At 39.8% G+C, this 17,651-nt stretch overlaps 1 protein-coding gene across 1 annotated transcript in view; it reads right to left on the reverse strand.

Moving 5' to 3' along the window:
* Positions 1-1,003: 1,003 nt before the first annotated feature.
* The window catches only part of MRPL13 (mitochondrial ribosomal protein L13), a 37,303-nt gene continuing 20,655 nt past the window's right edge, over positions 1,004-17,651 (reverse strand). Inside the window, exon 7 of the mRNA XM_074577748.1 lies at positions 1,004-1,304. Within this exon, the coding sequence (XP_074433849.1) occupies positions 1,280-1,304 (25 nt within the window). The 3' untranslated portion in view covers positions 1,004-1,279. The remainder of the gene's footprint in view (positions 1,305-17,651) is intronic.

A 17,651-nucleotide genomic window follows, 5' to 3' on the forward strand; every position in this document is an offset into this window, starting at 1 on the left:
GTCCTTGCTGCTCCACAGTATTCCAGCAATATGTTCTGTTGGAACCAAAACATCCCTCTTTCAGCATCCAAGAAACTCCAGACGCTGTGAAATGCTGCCATCTTCCTCCCTGTAGCAAAGAGGCCTCTGTAAGCACACACTCATTTCCCCTTGGCTTCATTTTCAGCGTTGCAAGCACACCATATGGCATCCCATACCAAGAGACGGTCAAAGCTTCAGGACGAAAAATGATGGTCGGTGACCAAATACTTCTTTGGTCACAATGAACAGGCGAAACGATGGGCAAAGCATCTTGTGCGGAAAAACCCTTTCTAGAAGGTTGCTGAAGGCTGCGAGATAAACTCCCACAGGACACAAAAAATGACCATGACAAATCTCACCACCTCCTCATTCCTCCAAGATGCATCTTTTAATAATACTTTTCTTATCTCTAAGAGGACTAGAGTACGCACACACACGTATTTGGTACCTGCGCCCATTCCTCTGAAGAGTTGTGTTTTTCTAATGTGTAATTTGGCTCTAGAAGTTTGTTTCTGCCCAGCACCACCACCGGAACTTCAGTGGGTACATTCACCTAAAAAGATACGGAAAGCGCAGGCCTGCACAGACGTGCATTCAGCAAAACCTCACTGTTGATTTCACGTGGTACATCCACTCCGCATTCTAGCAGAGACTTTCAGGAGAACTGCGCAATCTATTACAGAAGTCATAAACAGCTCAAGCCACCGTTATTTTTACACCCCCAAAGAGAGAACGAGTTCTACATGGCAATTCCCTTGTTCTGAGCTCGGACTGGCATCCTCTCGCTCGCCAAGCTGCCTACGGAGGGATCACCCCCTTTACCAGAAAAGCCCATCAGGTTATTTCCCGACAGCGTGCTGTTCGTGGGAGCTCTCGGACCATAATTCGTCACTGCTCCTACCGCATGGAATTCAAGTTTTGTAACTTTCAGAGCGAGACACTTCATTTCAGTAAACAATGCAGTTTCCATGAGATGTAAATATTCATTAAAAATATATCAGTTCTTTAATAATAGTATTATAACAAATGTAATTAACAAATACACAGAGTACAGGTGGCATTAACAATATAATATCTCTTCTTAGCTGTTTCAAATACAATAATTTTTATAATCTTTCCAAATAAAGCTTGCTAATACTTGTCAAAAACGTTCTGTACCCAAGAGCTGACTGAGATGCACAGATGCCTCCACGTTAGAAGAAATTTTTTTCAAGGAGGAGAGACATTCCTGATGGCAGTTTTTCTTCTTTTACCGTTGTTACTTCTTTCGAAAATCTTTAGGTCTGGGGGGAAAAAAGAAAAAAAGGGCAGGTGTTTTGTTAAGGAAATATATGGAAACTGCAGTGGCTTTGCTTTAAGGATGCAATAACAGCCATAAATGGTTTTATTTCCTTATTCTGGTGCTTGAGTTTTTGTGCTGATGAATATTTTCTGCATTACAATAAAAAGACAGAACTAATCAAAGAAGCTTACTAAGAACTCCAAGAATTTACAGACATCAGGTCAAGGTGCTGCTTACAAGCCACTCCTGCTTTCCTAAGAAAACAAAAAGAGTATCTTTAACTGAATGCAGTCTCACGATGACTTTAAACACTAGCATTAATTTGTCTCCACTCTTAAAAAAAAATAAAAATCTGTGCATAAAATGGCAAGTTTTAAGTTAACAGCCTAGCCCACCACAACACTACCAGAATAACTAAAACCAATGACTTAAAGAAAAACCTAGTTTGACTTTTACAGATTCTGCAATCCCTTCTGTTTGGATGACAAATGTGGAAAACATTCAGACAAGAGACTGCTGTGTGTAATCCTCGGCAATTTCCTACTCAAGCAGATGTCACTCCGCCTGCCACACGCCCGCCGGCCGGAGAAACCACATTCTCCCTGAACCTACAAGGCACAGGATCAGACTGCAGCGTGGTTTTTAAAAGAACGCCAAGCTTGAGGGCTCGATGCAAGTCTGCAGCCCTCACAGGTCCTGGAGAGAAGTTCAGTTTTCACTAGAATTGAACAAGAGATGTAGAAACAAAGGTTTTGGAAACATGTAATGGGATACGAGGTCAATGCATTTGCTGTGAAGTTGAATGAAAACAAAGTCTGGAATACAGGAAAAGCTGCAATCCACAACGGTAAACCAAGTTACATTCACAACAGTGGTAAATTTTATCATTAATTTTGTTCACGCATGCAAATTAGAAGCAGGTATCAATGGAAGCAGGGGCTTACACTGAGGACAGAGAGTTTAGATGGCTGCAGAGATGCCAGACAGAAATCCAATGCTTCAGTAGTCACTGAAATCCTGTGTTGCAGATCTAGCATTTTTCAACTAAAAGCACTGCAAAGTGAAGTCACGCAATTCCTGTACAAGCCTGTAGCATCTCATGTGAAAGCCACTCTGGAATTCAGTCTGTGCTATTTCAAGCGTATCGTTTATGTATCAGGAATAGCGTGGCCAGCAGGAGCAGGGAGGTGATCGTGCCTCTGTACTCGGCACTGGTGAGGCCTCACCTCGAGTGCTGTGTTCAGTTCTGGGCCCCTCTGTACAAGAGGGACATGGAAGTGCTGGAGCGTGTCTAGAGGAGAGCCACCAGGCTGGTGAGGGGTCTGGAGACCAGGGCATATGAGGAGAGGCTGAGGGAGCTGGGCATGTTTAGCTTGGAGAAGAGGAGGCTGAGGGGAGACCTCATTGCCCTCTACAACTACCTGAAAGGAGGCTGTAGAGAGGTGGGTGTTGGCCTCTTCTCCCAGGTGAATAATGACAGGACCAGAGGAAATGGTCTGAAGTTGCGGCAGGGGAGGTTTAGGTTAGATATTAGGAAGAATGACTTTACTGAAAGAGTGGTCAGGCACTGGAACAGCCTGCCCAGGGAGGAGGTTGAGTCACCATCCCTAGAGGTGTTTAAGAAACGTCTAGATGTGGCACTTCAGGGCATGCTCCAGTGACAGAGATTGTAGGTTGGTTGGTTGTGGTGGTTATCTCAAAGGTTCTTTCCAACCATGAAGATTCTATAATTCTATGATTCTATATAAAATTTTATGATTACATGAATTTTAAAGAACAACTATAAAGATGAGCTATCGTTCATCAATGTTTCTTTGTTTTCCATTAAAATGGCAGATTCTGTATTTACATTTGGACTTGTAGCTTTTGTGCCTGAAAGAACTGCTGTAAACACCATATCCCTTGTTTATATACTTGCTTAATCTTCGACTTGGAACATACTCATCATTTGATGGCTCGTATGCATTAGATAGTCAATTCATCTTTCCTAGAGTCCTGGATTTCGGTCCTCAGAAATATTCCACATTTTGATACTCAGATCTCACCCCTGCACACCAGAACGTATATTTCATTATATGACACTGTTTGTGGTGGATTAAGAGAGCAGGATTTTGAAAAATTCTGAGCAGCGACTCAGCAGAAGTTTTATCACTGCATCCATCCTAGACAGGTGGACCAGTGCCGAAAGATTTTCGAGATGCAATGTGGTAAAGACATCATTGTCTTGCAGCTTATAGCTATTACTGATCCAGTTGCACACTGCTCAAAGGATTTTGCATTTTTCTTTGAATGGCACATTTAAAACTTCAATCCAGGGTTACACTGGAGTGCTGCAGAGCTAGAGAGCTCACAGGACTTTGTTCTTGGGTGAAAATGCAATTTATTTTTTTTTCTTGCTAGCAATCTGTATTTCAACCTTAATGCTTGTTGTATTAAATGCATAAAACATTGGACTCTTAGTTTGCAGTCTTACAAAGTTAATGAAGCTTAAAGGCAGAATTTTCTACACCGAAACACTTGTGTGAACAAATATAAAAGTTTTTAAAGCCTTTTCTATTGCCACAGTAGGCTTTTATGTCTACTAGTACTTGGCTTTTGGAGGCCACAGTCTTTCTTTTAAAGAGTCCTTGGCACTAGGAAAGCTAAGCCTTGAAAAACACTGCCTTTGGCAAAAGTTATAAATATTTTGTCAGACAAAGACTATGGACCTAGAAAAACCTTGTCCACTCAGAGAGAATTATTAGCTACTTGGGAACAGCAATGGATAACTGCTCATTGATAAATGACATAAATCCTTGCAAGAGTGGTGTTCTTTGATGGCAGTGCTTTCACTCCTCCTCAGCAAAGCACGGAGATTATGCATTTGGAACAAAGGAAATTATATCTCCTGGAAGACATGGTTCAGAAATTCACCCAAAGGCAAGACTTCACATAGCCTCTCTTTATTATTTTTTTTTTTTAAGGCAATGTTCTTGGGGGGAAAAAAATTTTGCTGTATATTGACAGCAGGCTCCTAGACAAGGGGAAATAGGAGGCAAAATGTGGGAACTAGCATCTCTGAAATCTCTGCTGAAAGGCAACGTACTGTGGGTTCACTGAAAATACACAACATTAGTCTGTGCAGCAGATGTCTGCCACCAAAACACGTAAAAAGATATCTGTTCCACTAACATTTTATCCTGCACATAAAAAGCATTAAGACACAGTCCAGCGAATTCTCGGCAAAATAGTCAGCACATTAAATTAAAATCCAATTACACCATGCCTCTCAGTGCTTGGTTTCCTTAACAAATACTTTACCATTGAGCAAAAGAAACTGAAGAGCTGGTCCTGAGCTCTGACCACAGATTCTACATCTCTTATATTCTCCAAACATTTTTGCAACCTCACAGCTATCCGAAGAGGAATACAGTTGATGTAAAATTCTGACAATCCACAGTCATTGAACCTTACAAAACAGGTAAACTTCCACATAGGTACAAATTCATGGGATCAGTTTTTGCTATGGAAAACAAAAGGTTCTTAGTGGTCCCCACTGTAACTGGTAGTGCTTTCTTCTTCCCAAAAGTCTGCAGAATTAAGGTATTCCACGTAAATGTTGTCCTTTGATACAGACGCCAGCCCTACACTCTTGAATGATGAAGAAATCAAATAGACCAAAAGAGTTTTCTCATTTACCAGGGAACTGTAATGTTTTTGCTCTGTACCCCACTTCCAGAAATACGACTGAGGTCAAACTAAACCCTCGAACACGGGCTAACATTTTCTCCAGAGGTGCAGTAGGTCTGGTTGGGTCTATTTTATACTCTGATTTCTCTCACACACACACTTGAACACACCTCTTTCTAAACCAGTACTCTACAAAGCTTTTCTACTCAGACATGTCCAATTTCTAAATAGCCTTGAATTCGCCTTCATTTTGAAAAGAACTGCTGTTCTTATCTCCTGGTCAGTGTCAGCTGTAAATGATAATAATTTCAGCAATGTTAATCCAGTCTACAATACAGAGAAACAGTACAATATCGAGAGTGAATGTGCATGCATTAAAAAACCCCATTTCTGAAACAAAGTCCCATTATGTAACAAAATAAGCCAAATGCCTCCTTAAAACTTTAAAGTCACGGCTATATACACCTAGAGGTTGTCTAAAAGCCTCCACCATAACTCCCACATCAGAGAAGCCCCATCACTGACAGCAGTAATACCACTGTTGCATGTACTATGTTATAAATCATATAATTAAAAATACTACAGTCAGTTCACCATTGTACGATTCTGTAGAAAGCAGAATAAAACTGCAGAGTATTTACTCAGGAAACAAGTTATTCAGAGTTTAAGAGAAAACAGAACTGAAGGCAGATTAACAAGACTGAAATGTTAGTATTAGTTTCAAAATGGAAAGTAAGATAATAAAGACAATCTTCACTGAAAAATACTTCAATATATTACACCATTCTCTCAAAAAGGTGTCAGGATTAGAAAACAAAAGTTCTCAACTTGCTGACCTGCCTCTTTATAACTTATTCAAGGTATCTACAGAGTCTGAATAGAATATTAAGAGGAAAGTGGTGGGACGGCAGTTCTGCCTGGCTCAATAGCACAATTTTCAGCACACTAATAAGCAAACACGGAGTGATCTCCAAGAAAGGGATCTGTGAATGACCTGTGATGACTCGATATGCAGCCTGCAGGATTCCATGCTCCGCAGAGCAGAGAGAGGAAAGCGACAACTGGTTTATAAAATTAAGAGAAGTTTGTTTCATATTCTGAACATAAAGGACCTGAACATCCTTATTTTAAGTCTTTGTGAATCTGGATATTCTTTTCATACCTGTTATTTGAATGTAATGAAAATAATGGGGTAACTGTGTACTATCTATAAAGGATAAAACATCCAGGCGTGAACAAACTGTTAAAGGCTGCATCTACAACACTCAACAGAATATGCAAAATGTTGGTGGAATTAAGGATGAAATGGGACGGTTACTTGAACTCTCAGAAATAATGCGCTACGCTTAAGGGATTCTGAAGACACCCTATATATCCAGGTTATTTTTACCTATTAAAAAAAAAAAATCAGAGCAATTTGTGAAATCTCACTGAAACACAAAAACGACTTATTCTTTCTCAAAATTAGAACCATTCAGCTACATTGACAAACTCCAGAGATTAGCTGGAGGGGCTAATTCAGATGTGCAAGTGCTTCAGATAGGACCTCTCCTACGAGAACAGGCTGAAAGAGTTGGGGTTGTTCAGCCTGAAGCAGAGAAGACTCCAGGGAGACCTTAGAGCAGCCTTCCAGTACCTAAAGGGTACGGGAAAGGTGGGGAGGGACTCTTTATCAGGGTGTGTTGCGATAGGACGAGGGGTAACAGTTTTAAACTGAAAGAGGGGAGATTTAGATTAGATACTAGGAAAAAAATCTTTACTGTGAGGATGGTGAGACACTGGAACAGGTTGCTCAGAGAAGCTGTGGATGCCCCATCCCTGGAAGTGTTCAAGGCCAGGCTGGATGTGGCTTTGAGCAGCCTGGTCTAGTGGGAGGTGTCCCTGCCCATGGCAGGGGGGGTGGAACTAGGTGATCTTTAAGGTCCCTTCCAACTCTAACCATTCTATGATTCACCTACCAATGTTTTGGGGGTCCTGGTGGACACCAACTGAACACGAGCCAGCAACACGCCCTTGCTACAAAGACAGTGGAATGGTACCCTAGGCTGTATTAGGCCAAGTATTGCCAGCAGGTCGAGGGGAGTGATCCTTCCCCTCTACTCAGCACTGGTGAGGCCACACCTGGAGTTTGTTCGCTTCTGCACTCCCCAGTACAAGACAGTCATGGACACACTAGAGAATCCAACGATGGGCCACAAGGATCATTATGGGCCTGGAGCAGCTCATATATGAGGAAAGACTGAGAGAGCTGTTACTGTTCAGCCTGGAAAAGAGAAGGCTCAGGGGGATCTCAACAAAGTATATAAATACCTGAAAGGCAGGTGCAACGAGGATGGAGACAGGCTCTTTTCAGGGGTGCCTACTGACAGGACCAGAGGCAATGGGCACAAAGTGAAACACAGGATGTACCGTCTGAACATCAGGAAACACTTTTTTTTTTTAGTGTGAGGGTGACGGAGCACTGGAGCAGGTTGGTGTAGTCTCCATCCTTGGAGATACTCAAAAGCTGTCTGGACACAGTCCTGGGCAACCAGCTCTAGGTGGCCATGCTTGAGCAGAGGGGTTGGACCAGAGGACCTCCAGAGGTCCCTTCCAAACAACTGTTTTGCTGTAATACGATGTTGCAGTTAGAATGGCATTTCAGACAAAACTGTAGCTGTGTGAAATCTGCACAGACACCTAAGACAAAATTCACAATGTCAAGCTTTAGCCTAAGGAGGCAAGTACCTTCAAGTCATCTCTAAAGTCAGTGATGAAAGGCAGGGCTTCCCCAGAATGCTTTAAGTAAAGATCCATTTTATTTATTCCAAATGGAGTTTAAACTATCTATGCTGAAGTAATACCGAAGTTTGGTGATCATACACATTAGAAGAACAACTTAAGCAGCTTCCCTAACAACTCCCACCAACTCTAACATACACCACTTTGTGCAGCTGCATAAAACAAGTACCTTTAATCTAGGTCAGTTCCCTGCGTCTCTTTATTCCATTGCTACACAAGCAGAATGGAAAGGCAGGAAAAGCAACGGACAACACTTAAACCAGCCTTTTTGCCAGAAGAAACGCTCATGAAGCTATGACCTCAGCCTCTGAATATCTCAGATGGCAAACTACTAAACAGTACAACAGTTAACAGTAACAGTACAAAAAGCCTACTTGCATAGTCGCAACTGTGATGGGACCCCCTGTCTCCATAATATTCAATATTCTTTTTCAGTATAATGTGAAAGGTGCTCTTCCTAGGGGATTTTTCCTGTCGAAGTGGACAGAACAGACACCCTTTCCAAAAGTTAAATGTGTTCAGTTTTCAACTCCTGGAGTGAATATTTATTTCCATCAAGTCTGAACAGACTTGCTGCACAGTTCCATCTTTATTAAATTCTTGTCAGCACATTCCAGCAAAGCTGTTTCCCTTTGCCTAGCAATGTTTTGTGGAGGTAAAACAGCCTCAGAAAAAATAAAATAAAATAAGGGGGGCGGTGGGGTGGTGTTACTCTGTGAAGACCAAATCTAATCACCAATCTGTGTTATACTGCAAGTATCTCGATTTCTAAAATACATAGGCCAACTTCACCCCCTTATTTCTAGGCAAGTGAGAGAACACCTTGTAATACAGTCCTTACAGCAGATTGATGAAAAATAGCATTACCTCTAAAAAACAATAAGGTTAGTCAAGGCTCTACAGTAATACATGACAGTGCCTATTTTATATGTTAAGAATTTATTTTACAATCCTTTACAGCATTTTGATTTTCCTTTTGATAAAAGGATTTGATAAATCCTTTTGATTAAAGGATTTTTTGAATCCTTTAAAAATATTTTCATTTTTAATAACTCTGAATACTTCTTCAAAACTGCAAATTTTAGCCCAAATTATTCTGTTTCTTAGAACTTGTAAATGCATTGGGATTGGCTATAATAATATAATTTATAATGGATGTTGCTCTTCTTTCTTCTTCCAAAAAAAAAAAATTACACACCTGCCTAGTTTTTTCAACCACATGCTGCTGATAAAGTAGCATTTGATGGCATGACCGTATCTTCTTTCAAGCTCAAAAAAACTGGGTGGTCATCTCTCCATAAACAATTTCTACTCAAAATGGTTTTGTTGTTAGGTTGCATTGTTCGAGGCATTTCAAAAGAAGTTACAGAAAGTCAAATTTCACGGACTTTCCAAGTCATTTGTGTGCTTGCAAACATGTCTTCATGATTGCTAACTAATGGTTTCAAAGCTGCGTCTGCTAAGGAATAAGACTGTCAGTGCTGCAGAAGTGGTGACCTGTCAATACCTGCTCTTGACTCAGCAATGCACACCTGGTCTGGAAGCTCTGAAGACCTCAAGTTGCATTTTTCTCTCGCCTGCGGGCAATTACCTCAACATTGGAGAACGTGACCCAGAGAGCCAGCGTTCCCTGTACTTTCTGCAATCTCACCAGCAATAACAATGAGTGTTCAGAAAGGATTTAACCTTGCATCGTCACTGGAAAAGGTCAGTGCCTTAAGGCTAACTAACGCTGCACACTAATAAAACTGACAAAAAGATGAAAGCAGCGGTACAACAGCAAAACGTGAAAAGGACAGGCTTAGAATTCTGTTAAGATTTCACTGCTTCTATGAATGAGAAAAAACACTCCAGGATGCATTAAAAACCCCATAAAAATTAATAACCATCCTGTATGAAAGGCACATCCATCTCTTCCATTCACAGTCTGTGCAATGCTGCCTATTACTTGAAAAATTTCATGTCTGGTGGGTTTACCATTTGCATGGGTTATCCATCAAAAAAAGAAAGTATCAGTCTTAACTCACAGTTATCTAAATGTTTTAAGAGCAACTTGTGCCAGAGGATTTTAGGTCTGTGGCTGCTATGATAGAATTTTTTCCACTGCCTTTTTTTTTTTTTTTTTTCCCTTTTCTTCCCCCCACCGCTCTGTTTCCTGCAGAACAGTGGAGTGTTCCCCAAACAGCTGAATGACTCTTCAGGATCACTGTGTAGTTTTACAGAAGCTCTGCGTGATTTTCCTACACAGATTTCAAGAATTTTAAGTAACAATGGATAAAATCTCTCCAAGTTTGGCTGAAAAACTAAAACACACAAAGGAATGTAGTTTAATTAGTGCTAAAGTACTTCTGAATTACCCCCAAATTTGTTAAGTAGTTAACCAATGACATCCCCTGGCTCATAAATGTGTCTTTTAGGAGAGTTTATAAACAACGCGGTTTCTAACAGAAGACGACAGATAGGGGAAGACCAAATAGTGAAAAGATCTTGTGGATTGATCACGCCACTTCGTACCTAGCCCTCAGCCAGCCTATGATCCAGTTACTCTGAGGCAGCAGGCACACTAGATCTGTATTACTGTAATGCTCTTCTTCATATTTATGGAAATCATCATCACAGGAATGTGGGATTATTGCTACCTGATGACAGTCAGCTGCTTACACTGGATCATTCTACGTCTCATCTTTCACGTCCGCTTATTAATGACAATAGGTGTTCTTTAGCCTTCTCTAATAACAAAAAGTTCCAAATAATTTGTTTTTATATAAAACTGTTGCACAATACACATAGCATGAAATTTGCAGTCTATCTGGCATACTTTTTAAGGTTAATTTATGAATACAACTATAAAATTTGGAGTATCTTAAGATTCATTTTTATAGACAAACTTAAAAGACAGACTTCAACACAGAGCCAAAATTTACTGTAAACTCCAAAACAAGAGGAATATATATATTTTTCAGGTACACTTTGCAAGTTGTGCCAAAGTCAATAGCTATTAGGTAAGTACACTATAGCTAAAGGGGATTTCTGAATACATTTCATCTATTTGACTAATCACACCAGTAAATCAAAACCCAAGGATTAGACATGGCTATCATTCTCTGTAAAACCAAATTATGTGGTTACACTCAAATACCAACAGAGTTTGGAGCTGGGGGCAGGGGGGGCGGGGGGAGAATTTGAATCATTTTTTTACTCAAGAAGTACCTACCATCCCAGGGTAGCTCTATGCCTCTGGTAAAATAATCAGTGAAACAGCTCATGATATTTAAGCTATCATTAAATTTCCAGTAACCACCTTGGCCTATTCTAAACCGTGAACTTGTTCTGCTTGGGGGCAACAGAGCCTTTTCCACATTGGCGTAGTTCTCAGGCAGACTATCAGCTCGGCTAAAAAGCATTTCTGCAAGTATAACTTATTCCACTTGGACAACAAACCACAGTAACAGAAGCTGCATTTAGTAACAAAACAAAGTCAGAAAAGGTGGCTTTACTGAAACTGTTACGCCAGTACAGCTACAGTGACTAACCCTTTCCTGCATACACAGAGCTTAAGATAAATCTTTTGTGGTCCTCGACTGCAGCTTGGGTTTTTTTCCACATAAAACTAGCACTTAGCTTGATTTATGGACACTTTTTAAAAATTAAACCATCTAAAGCAACACTAATATGCATTTAGGTACTCTTAGTGAAGCTAAGAATGGCTTATTACAATTTAAAAGAAACTGGTTAGAACCCCAGTTTCCCTAAAAACAAATTAAGCAAAACTGAAGTAAACTCATTAAAAACTACTGTCAATCCCAGATTTTGACCTGGATTATATGAATTCTGTCTATAAAATGATTTAAGTTAAATCAATGCAATGTGCATGTAAACTTTATCTCAGCAAGATAATGCTTTTTGCAAATGAAAGGGTTCTCCTTAAGTGATATATTCTGCTAAAAACTGTAGGACTGTAGAAAGGACAGCACTGTACACTTGGCTTTGTCCAAAGAATTACGTTATTCTTCAAATAAACAGAGTAGTGGGTAAAGGAATGGTGAAATGCTTTCCAGACTTAACTGTCAGCGCCAAATGCAAAAAAAGCAAATCTAGACATTTATAAAAGAGCAATTAAAAAATAATCTAATTTCATCTGAGCAACACTCTCACATACAACAATTCTCACACTGCTTGTCAAATTCTCATTAATTTAGTTCCTATTCTTGCATATGAGATCAACACATTTTAGGGGAAAGGGAAAATAGCTTTGGAACTTTCTTTTTGGGAGCCTCTTCAGACAGCTGTAGTAAAGTGCCCAGTTACCCATTTATTAAACCTCTTGCTTTCAACTCCAGTTATAGCTATAACATAAGGTGCGCCCAGGTGAAGGGTACTAGAATCAGTAGCACTGGTGTGTTTTATGCATGCTAGGGAAAAGCCAGTAATTCATTTTAATAGGCTAAACAATCTAAACATGAATTTGTTGGATTTTTAAGATGATTAAGCTACCGACCCTTCTTCATTAGTATCCAGGTGCTGCCTGCAGTAAAAAACTAATGTAGAGGAGAGCAATTTTCTTCTCAAGTATCTGTGTGGCTTTTTGTCCACGGGAATTTAGACCCAGCTACGGGAGCCTGAAATGTGAGACTCAGATACCTTCAAGACTCTTGTTAAGTTAAAATTCTACAAAAAATCATGAGATATTTGTATGCCCTTATTATAACAACAACAACAAAAAAGTTATCAATGACAGTTCAGAGATTTTAATGGGGGTTAATGATCTCCAGTTAGTCACTGGAATTCCTACCGAGAACCAAAAAAGCCACAGAAAATGAACTTCCAGAGGGATTCCTCAAAGAGTACATTGGAACAGGATTGGGCTGTATTGGCAGGACAGCTTCTTCCTGGTTTATACAGTTTCTAGTTTTAGGAAAAAGTAAGACCAGCTCAAGTCTTTCACAGAAGTTTGCGTTGGCCACCTCTTCTCTGAACACTGATACACGCCAGCCCTGCGTCGTGAGAGAAGATCAGCACTCAAGTTGGAGGGTCAGTACTGATTCCTAATATAGAAACACCCCATGGCCCAAGATAAGAACCAAACACTACGACAGGAGGCATGCTACAAACACAGTTCAAAACCCAAAACGCTGCAGACACACTCTGCAACTAAACTGGAACTAACAAAATGGCTGGAGTATGTTTATTTCAGCGCAGAATTTTTAAAGCCTCATGAATAAACTCAAGACAGTCCTTATAAAAATTGCTCAAGGCCTCATCATCTTTGGAAGAAGTCTTTATGGTTTTCTTTCTGAGCTTCTCCATATAGCTGGAGCAACCACCCCCCAATTTTTGATTTATTGTACCTTATATTTCATTGCAGAACAAAAAGCATTATACAAACGTGGTATTAACTACAAGTTGTAATTGTTGTAACACTGGAAATACTCCAAATATCATTTTTGTATCCAATATAATGTGAGGTACCTTTTGGTGTTCGTTTCCTGTAAAGTTATCTGGGGAAATTAACTGTCAAAAAAAGCTTCATAAAATAAAACTGCCAGCATCTTACATTTATAAAAGTACTGTTTATAATATCATTTCAGCGGCACATCCAGGGTATCTCTGGCTGCTTCTTCAGCTCTGTTACTACTAAATCCCAGAAATAATTTGACTAAAAATAGGAACCTACGCTAGAAACTGTAGAATCGGGCAAGACCAACTACTGTCGCAGTTATCTTCTAAGACACCAAACAGGAAGGGCAACTGTGGCTGAGAGGATCTCGTAATCCAAACCCCTTTCCATTTATCAACGCCTACAAATTTGTTTGCTGGGAACATCAGCAGTAGGCTTCGGGTTGCCTGAGGTTGGCAAGGCTGACTTTAAGGAACACAAAGCTAGAGAGGAACTGGAAGTTGCAACCACCGTATCATTAGCATAGGATGTATAAAAGGATTATCAGAGCCATCTGTGGTTCCTAGATGTCCGACATACTCCTGTTTCATCTTTTCTTTCCAAGAATATTGTGATTCTCTGCTTTCAAAGCCATGAAGCACTGCTGATGAACTACCAAGAACCTGTGTGCCATGCCATGGGGGTGACACGCACTGTCAATACCAGGACACTGCCTGTTCAGCCAAAACAAAATTATGGCTTCAGCCCAGGTTCTGCAATCCCCTGCCTCAAAGCAGGATGTAAAGACGGGGGCCAGAAGTCAGGCAAGTTTCTCAGAAAAATAAACATTAAAAAGGTGTTTGGTTTTCTTAAACGAAATTTCAGAGTTTACAATACATCAAGTTTTAAAAACGTCAAAAGTGTTCAAGGACTTTTTTCCCCTAGAAAGACAAGCGAGAGGCTGTCTGGCCTGAGGAGAGCTCCTACCAAGGCTGGCAGCGGAACAGGCACTCTGTATGCACACCAGCACCAGCCGAGTGCACTCCTGGAAATCAGACGGCTCCGCTTTCTTAAGGGAAACTCTCAGGAATGCATCCATCTAACTGGAACAACACAGAGCTGCTGTTCTATATATTTGGTGACATTCTTATTTAAATACTTCTTCAAAAACAATTTCCTGCCTTTAAAACTGTCTAAAAACATATATATACCCAGACAGTTAAACAACTTTAAAATGGTATGTAACAGGAAAAATTACACATGAATCTGATGTATCCTTGCTTTTATGGAACAGAATTGTTTGCTTAGTCATATGTGACTGGTGAATTCTGTGATGATTTCTGCTTAAAACTCATTTAAAAGACACACAATTTGAAACTTCAAACACACTTGCAATAATGGTTTCATTCATAGTAAGAAGCTACAAAATCAAACTCAGTCAAAGGAACTAGTTTTTGATCTTTCTCCCCTCTAAATGTGTCTGGAAAAAGACATAATTTAACTTTCCTGTATCTCATGGTTTTCCATCACGCCTATTTCAGACCTCTCCATCGAGGATCTAAGAGAGAAGCTCTGCACAATTTGGGAAATTAATTGGTTCAGGTTAGGAATAAAAGGAAAGAATGTTCAAAGAAAATTTTCACTCTGAGGGTGGTGAGGCACTGGAACAGGTTGCCCACAGAAGCTGTGGATGCCCCATCCCTGGAAGTGTTCAAGGCCAGGCTGGATGGGGCTTTGAGCAGCCTGGTCTAGTGGGAGGTGTCCCTGGCCATGGCAGGGGGGTTGGAACTAGATGATCTTCGAGGTCCCTTCCAACCCAAACCATTCTGTGATTCTTTGAAAATCTCTCTCACTGGAAATATGCTGACATTTAATTCTCCGCTTTCATAGAGCAGGATCCCTCCTTGTGTCTGATCATGAACTCTGCTATGGTGGAAGGAGGGGTGACAGGAAGGCTCTCCACTCTGAAAAACAAACTATTTGCTAGGTTTTCACACCAGCCCTTTGCTTTCCTTAAAAACTGTTTCTCTGTTTAGCATTCCACTTGGATATCGTATATTTGTCTATGGTGTGTCAGTCTCCAATTACCAGCAAAATAGCTTTTAAAAAAACATCCATAGCAAGACATTTTGATACAAAATAGAGGTAAAAACTCTCTTCACATTCTAAATGAAAATTATTTACATATTACTTCAGATTAAAGAGAAAAGGGCTCTTTTCCTCCTAATACCAGTAACTTCTCATATAAATTGTGTTAACTATCTTACGGCTATTTTATATAGAGTGAGGCACATTTCTCGGGTGTAAGTATTAATGTGAAACCTTAAAGATTAACTTTCTTGTCATAACTGTGTTTACCTGTATTTTATAGCTGTACATACCTTTACACAAGATCTGCTTTTCATTTGATCTTTTCCATTAAAGGATACAGCTACTTTTAAAGGGTTAATATCAACTAATTTTTTTTTTTCCATAGAAATATGACGTTCCACAAAGAGTGTTTTCCCTCTAACTCCTTTTTTTTTAATCACTCTCAGAAGAATTTAATTCCCTTTGCAACCTCTTGTTAACCTCTTGTTAAAAACAGTGGTCAAGTGGTCAGCAGGTTGAGAACTTCATGGAAGATAAATAATCATTAAAAACAAAAGCCATGTAAGGCAGGAAGACTTACTAAAACCATCTGAAGGGGGAAAACAAAAAAAGAGTTTCTAATTTTTCTGCATCTTTCATTTTCTGGTTTATTGTAAGGACTACTCACTCTTACTGCTTAGAAGCTATCTCTAGGTTCTGCAGAAGCTCACAGACCAATGTACACACCAGCGAACACACAGGCCTTTTATATCCTAAATGCACGACACAGAGGATAAGAAAAGGCTACTCGTTTTAGCACCATGAGCTCTCACCCTGACTTCTAACACCCTCGTAACGAACCCAAGGGAAAAAAAAAAAAGCCCAAGGAAAAAATCCAAACAGGATAACACTCTTAGCAACCCATACTAACGGTGGTTCTTAAACACAGTTTATTGAAATATTAATCTATTTTACTATCTATGTTTACTTTCATCATATATAAAGAACCATAAAATAATTTGCATCAGAATGGACCCCAAAAATTTATCTGCACCACTCCCCCACTGAAAGCGGAACTAACTTCAGCATTACATCAGGTTGCTCAGGAACTTGTGCAGTCAAGTTCTGAGCATCTCCAAGGCTGGAGGTTCCACAACTTGTCTGGGCAGCCTTTCAGTTGGAGAATAAAAAAATAGAAAGATAGTTTTGCATTCTGAGATACACATATATTCCTACAACATTAGTAATTCCAAACTCCAACCAATGTTCCCTTTACATTGAAAACTCTTCTGAAACAATTTTCACGTCAGGTAGCTGGTTTTTTTAGTACCTCACAAACTGTAAAGACTATCAGATTTATACAATCATACTTTAACTAACCTGTCTTTGATTTGTTAAACAAAGCTGTCTACAGTATTTTGCCCCTTTTTGTGACTCATTTTTAAAAGAACTTCTTTGCTATCCATCTCTAAAAAGGTGACATCATTAGAGAATACGTAAAATGTAAATATTTAAATCTTTGTTGCTTCTACAGTCTTTGAAAGGAGTAATGTAAAGACTACTTCTTCCATGGTCTCACACACACTGAAAAAGTTCAGAACACAGAGTCTATTACAGCTGGATATTCATACAGCCTTTCTTTTAGTGCCTTTGGTGCAAAGCTGTCTATCCTCAGGCACTCCACCTGACACTTTAATCAACAGTGACCGCTACAATTCACTTTAAGTCCTCTTCTACAGACTTCTGTGCTTCACTTATCACATCAGAAAGTTATTTTACCAGATTTGGTCAATTCTAATCTTTTATTTCACAATTAAGCCCTTCCCCCCATAGTACTCTCAGTGCTAGAGAATCACCATAACACATTTATTCCCTCAGTCAGGAAGAAAAGCATTACTATTTTTCCCCATTACTTCAAATTGGAAACCCCGTCCAATGTCAAAACTGACAGAGAAGTGAGCTGAAGGTTAAATTAAAACTCATCTATTTGACACTAATATCTGGCATCCACAATGGTCTGGTTGCAGGCCAAGACAAGCAGCTAAAATTACAACAACAACTACAGTGATGAGCCCTGAGGCTAGTTGAGAGATGGCAGATAACCACCTTCATTCTTGATCCCTCTGCTAGGACTCAGCAGCTCCTGAGAGCAGAAAAGCAATATTTACAACTTCCTGAGCCATGAGTCACATCTGGTGAACCACATTTAAAAGCCACCGATGGCCAAACACTTCGCTTTTTTGAATCCATTTAAAACTTTTACTCCAAACCTACATGTTAACTGCAAGACAGGGAAAACACCCAAAAAGACAAAAGCCAAATGGTGTGCATCTTCAGTAGTCATGTCAACCCTCATGACATCTCACGCTTCACCAAGTTCAACCACTAAAAGCAGAGGAAAAATACTCCACAAATGAAAGGTCTCCTACTGTCTCTGACATGCAAAAATCA

This window comes from Larus michahellis, chromosome 2 (genome assembly GCF_964199755.1).
Source record: "Larus michahellis chromosome 2, bLarMic1.1, whole genome shotgun sequence".
Classification (NCBI taxonomy): domain Eukaryota; kingdom Metazoa; phylum Chordata; class Aves; order Charadriiformes; family Laridae; genus Larus; species Larus michahellis.